This window comes from Oncorhynchus nerka, linkage group LG28 (assembly GCF_034236695.1).
Source record: "Oncorhynchus nerka isolate Pitt River linkage group LG28, Oner_Uvic_2.0, whole genome shotgun sequence".
Classification (NCBI taxonomy): Eukaryota; Metazoa; Chordata; class Actinopteri; order Salmoniformes; family Salmonidae; genus Oncorhynchus; species Oncorhynchus nerka.
Window position 1 is genome coordinate 83,179,158 of NC_088423.1, and position 4,827 is coordinate 83,183,984.

Genomic DNA, 4,827 nt, shown 5'->3' on the forward strand with positions numbered 1-4,827 from the left:
ATTTTTGTTTATGTGGCCTGTTTATTAACAATGGTGTTTATGCAGCAGGAACATTTCCCAAGTTAATATGTACAAATAAAGGTCATATAAAAAAACATTGATCAATTAATTGTTAAGAATGCAATTATCATATCCCTAAACCTTTTTAGGTCAATTGAATGTAACGCTGGAGAAGGTTGTATTTTAATGCATGCCAAACCATGACAAACGCTTTTACGATGGACCTATATGAAAATAATTTTTCAATGGCTTGATTACATATTAATAATTACAATAGAAAGTTGTGATTTAGGTTAAAATATCCCTATCCCTGTCTTTTCCAGACCGCAGAATCGACGATGGTGACTATATTTGACTGTAGAGGGAGCTCCAACTCCAACTTTACATAAACTTTGTCTCACAACGCTTCTGACATGCAAATTATCTTAGATGTTGAAACAAACCTAAATAAATGATATCACAATGTATTGGTGGCATATAGTTAGCAGTGCAGCCCACAACGGCTGACCAAATTGAAGATGCATAAAAAAACATGTAGTAGGCCTAACACAAATATTACACGCGAACTGAGATTGCATCGTACATACAACACCACAACCCATGTACGCATAGCCAGCCTATACGATGTTTAACCTCTCAGTCCAAAATAGTTACATCCAAATGGTCAGTAGGCCTGCATACATTCTCTTCATATGCCATACAAATTTCATACGAAAGTTAATGAAAGAATTATTCATTTTAATTCGTCTGTTACGCCTCAATAAGGATAATCCCAGAACAGTAATATCCAAATGTACGATGCAATAATCAGCTAATTACTCTTAAGTCCCTCATATGAAAAGGCCTCAAATCCTGCTAGAATATTTACTTATCACAACCAAGTATGATGAAGCCTAATCGCCGTAGGCAAACGCACTTGCAAAAAGCAAAGCACTGCAATTCTGCACCACTTCAAAATCTAATTCGTAACATCTAACGCCCACAACAGCTAATTCTCCTTTCACAAAACAATCATCAGACAAACATCGTCCCAAAAATCACAAGCGATTTGAATAAAGTTGCAGCAGTTCATTTATTAGCCAAAATATAGACTTTCTTGTACAATTTGGTTCACAAGTATGTACATTTTCTTAACTTTATATACAAAACATTTTGAACATCAAATCCTCACAGAACTTACAAAAAGAAAAAGAAAACTCACAGACTACTGGTTCATACATTATAACATTAGCAGGTTTACACAGGACATGCTTACAAGGTAAGTATACACAGATGTATTATTCTTATTTTACATTCCTTACAACAGATTAAAATAAAACCATAAAAAGAAAGAGAAAAAGTCAAAGTCTAGGAGGAGGCGAGAGCTGACAGAACCATGGCTGCTTCGAGTTGATTCTGAGGCCTGCAACACACGGGGCAAGAAAATAAATACACTCAGTAAAGGGAAAATAATAATAACCTACAACTGCAAGGTAATGAATTGCTTGAAAAGTAAACTGATATAAAGTGAAGATTGCTTTTGGAAAATGAGCGCCGGTTATAAAACCAATGTGGTAAATTTGAGCTGGGGGTTTTGCACGACAAAATATGCAAATATAATTTTGAGGCCTCAACGAAATAAGACAAGCACGGAGGAATCCATCTATTCGATGTCCTACAAATACAACACAAGGGCTGCAGTTTGAGTAAATGTGGTAGTCAACGATAAAATGGGGTGTGTATCAAAAATAATATATCCAAATAAAATAAAGATGACAGACTCTTACCGTCTATGAACTGGGTGGAAGGCTGTTTTTAACAACTTTTTCTCTGCTTCCAAGGCACTAGATCTCTCTGAAATAATAATGGCAATAAAATACATTTAAAAAATGCATTCATTTTCCCGTCTATAACTAGAGCACAGCACTGTCGCAGTGAATTTAGTATATACTTTATTTTACTGCCTGGGAATCTTCACGTCAGTCACGGGTTAAATACAAGCACGTACAATACTGAAGTAGGTATGTGACAAAGAAATATGGGGCCAACTGCTGAATTTAAAAACCATTTTCGGACATGAATAATAATCCATTCTCACAATAAACCAGCTGATAATAACATTAAAAAACAATGCATTTTATTCCGACCACCTCTGTCTGTATTCCCCCCAGTTCAAAGCTTCAAAGCCACCTTATTCTGTCACATAAACGACAGCATGGAAACACACTTTTTATGATCATCTTTACGGCCTCAAAATGTCTGTCCAGAACAGGCCTATTTAAGTAGGCTAATGCGTTAAAGAGGGATAAGTAAAGTCTGAAATAGAGTAATAATGAACAGTTTGTTATACAGTCAGGCTCGCCAGCCTCAGTGTTGGTGACATGTACCTGTGACGGCTGTGTCTGAGCTATGACTCTTGTCCTGCGTGTGTTGGTGTTGCTGCCTGCTGTAGAGGGCGAGCCCGTTAGCCGAAGCCTGGTTCGCCAGTCCAAGGTAATGGTTAGAGTTCAGTAATGCGAGCTGGTGGGCAGAAAAAGCTCGGTTTGTCCAGTTCTGGATTTTCCCAACAGGACAAGAGATGAGTCTATGATGAGGGCTGATTATGGTCTGGGCGGCGGGCCCAACTGTGTTGCTGCCATTCATTTGTGGAGATTTGCGGGGATTGTCAGGGGTTGTTGCTGTCTCCGCCAAAGACCAAATCTTTGGCTTTTGGGCCGGGGCTGCGTTATTTTCTGATGGGGGCGAGTTGATGGACACCGGATTCAGTTTAAGTTGTTCGACATTCGGTTGTGAAGCTTTCATTTCAAAAGAGTGATGGTGGTGGTGGAAGTGCTCGCCCCGGTCCACGTGAATGTCTTTGCCCTCCTTCACAACAGCTTTCAGAAATCTCTGATCGGGCCCTTGTAAATCCTCATAGCCGTCAGAAATCTCAGAGTCGCTTCTACCATCTAATTTTAAATCAGCGTGTAGGTCATCCTGATCATCCAAGTCGTCCTTATTCTCGATATTTTCCGTGTCGATATTTTCTAAATCAATCTCTTCCTCATCCTCCCTCTTGTCCCCTTCCTCTCCCTCCTCGTGATCACTGTTGTAAACATTTCCCTCTTCGTCTGTGCGGCTCCGGGGAGTCCAGGTCATCTTGTTCTCCTTCTTTAGCCTCCTCCTGGCATTGGCGAACCAGGTGGAAACTTGGGTGAGGGTCATTTTGGTGATGATGGCTAGCATGATCTTCTCCCCCTTGGTGGGGTAGGGGTTCTTACGATGCTCGCTTAGCCAGGCCTTCAGTGTGCTCGTGCTCTCCCTGGTCGCATTTTTGGGTCTGGACGGGTCACCAAACTGATACTGGCCATATGGGTAAAACGCTGGGTGATGGTGGGCAAATCCTGGGTGTCCTTGTACGCCTGGACTGTCTTTCAACTCATACTGAGCACCCTAAAAGACAAAGAGCAGAGACCCAATGGGATGTGTGAGATATTATGATGGATTAATAAAGTTTGCTAAATGAAATTCTGCTTTATGTCAAGTAAGACCAAATCATATAGGCTAATATATGCAATATATATGCAATATAAAGCCACTATCACCACATTTATCTTTCTTTACATAGGACCTGTGATTTCTGCGTTTACGACTAACAAAAGCATTACCATATGCAAAAGTTACACATTTTTATTTGTTACGCACCATTTCCGTTCGCGACAAAACTATTTGATTTATAACACTTCCCTACCAATTGCAAAACATTTCATTGTATTTCAAGATGCATGTATACACACTTAATATATTGCGTTTGATTTCAGTTGTTTTCTTTATTTTCTAGTGGTCTAAACATAGCTTTTCGACTGACATTTCAGTTATAGTGCTACTGACATTTCAGTTATAGTGCTACTTTTTAGCTACTTGAACTATTTCCAAAACAAGGAGTCAGTAACAAAGTTGACCAACGAGTCTTCTTGTTTAGTCCTGAATGGATCATTGTCTCAATAACGTAACGTCACTTCGCCCTTTCTCTTTTTTAGTCTGGATGGGGGGAAAGCAAATGAAGGAATCCAGAAGCATAAATAAACAAAGGCACTCACCAATTGATTGAAAATTGATATATCGTTTGAATAGGGCAGAAATGCTCCATAGCCCTGTGCTGCTGCGGCGAAAGGTGATCCATACATAGTTGAGAGAACGTTTGAGAGTGCCCCGGACGGGCTCAACTCCGTCCCGGCTCGGGCATTGCTGATACCCTGGCGCTCCGGTGGGTATATCGGTCGGATGTACTGGTATCCCAGCTGCGGAAAAGACATGGTCGTAGAAAAAAGTCTGCTGCAATCACAAAAAGCAGGGAATCGCCCTCGCGGTGCGTTCTGCGATATCCACTTTACAGTGAGTACAACAAAGTGTAAGGGAAGTCTATATTTCCTCCAAAAACAGCCAGTGTAAACGATCCGATTGCGCCTTCCTCCTTCACTTCCCTATTGATCTGGATGGACTAAGGTCAGGTCCTTACAGATTGCCTTAGATTATTGCGACTCTTTGCTCTGATTGACATTTCTAGTCGTTTAGAAGCCCCTCCCATTTCTCAAATCTCACCCCCTATACACACTCTCGCTCTGCCGCGCGCCTCTCTCTCTCTCTCTCTCTCTCTCTCTCTCTCCTGTATTTCCCCTGGATAAGTGCACTGACGTCGCGATCTCTTATTTGAATGGTTTTCAAATCTCATTTGATGGCTCGCCAATCATTTAATTTGTTATTTGTTCGCCTGAGCCCTACCCCATTTTAGTGTTAATTCACAATTTGTGGTCATTTGCACAACTAGTAAATATTTCAGTGTTGTTGAGTGATTAACTTCACATAAGC

The 4,827-nt window shown here is 40.6% G+C and overlaps 1 protein-coding gene across 2 annotated transcripts; it reads right to left on the reverse strand.

Annotated features, from left to right (window-relative positions):
* Window positions 1-1,053: 1,053 nt before the first annotated feature.
* On the reverse strand, window positions 1,054-4,509 carry LOC135559487 (iroquois-class homeodomain protein irx-3-like). Of its 2 annotated transcripts, XM_029648770.2 has the most exons (4): window positions 4,059-4,508; window positions 2,367-3,411; window positions 1,767-1,833; window positions 1,054-1,402 (listed from the first exon to the last, which is right to left on the reverse strand). In XM_029648770.2, the coding sequence occupies exons 1-4, from the start codon at window positions 4,272-4,274 to the stop codon at window positions 1,348-1,350; spliced, it is 1,383 nt and encodes a 460-aa protein (XP_029504630.2). In that variant the 5' UTR covers window positions 4,275-4,508; the 3' UTR covers window positions 1,054-1,347. The 2 variants fall into 2 exon arrangements, with proteins under 2 accessions (XP_029504630.2, XP_064869265.1); XM_065013193.1 differs by lacking the exon at window positions 1,767-1,833 and having other exon boundaries at window positions 4,059-4,509.
* Window positions 4,510-4,827: the final 318 nt, after the last annotated feature.

Excerpts from the sequence above, each read along its gene's own strand:
- LOC135559487 (XM_029648770.2), bottom strand. The coding sequence starts at position 4,274 with ATGTCTTTTCCGCAGCTGGGATACCAGTACATCCGACCGATATACCCA. Across the intron at positions 1,834-2,366 it reads CTCAGACACAGCCGTCACAG|AGAGATCTAGTGCCTTGGAA; the intron begins GTACATGTCACC and ends TTATTATTTCAG. Across the intron at positions 1,403-1,766 it reads TTCCACCCAGTTCATAGACG|GCCTCAGAATCAACTCGAAG; the intron begins GTAAGAGTCTGT and ends CGTGTGTTGCAG.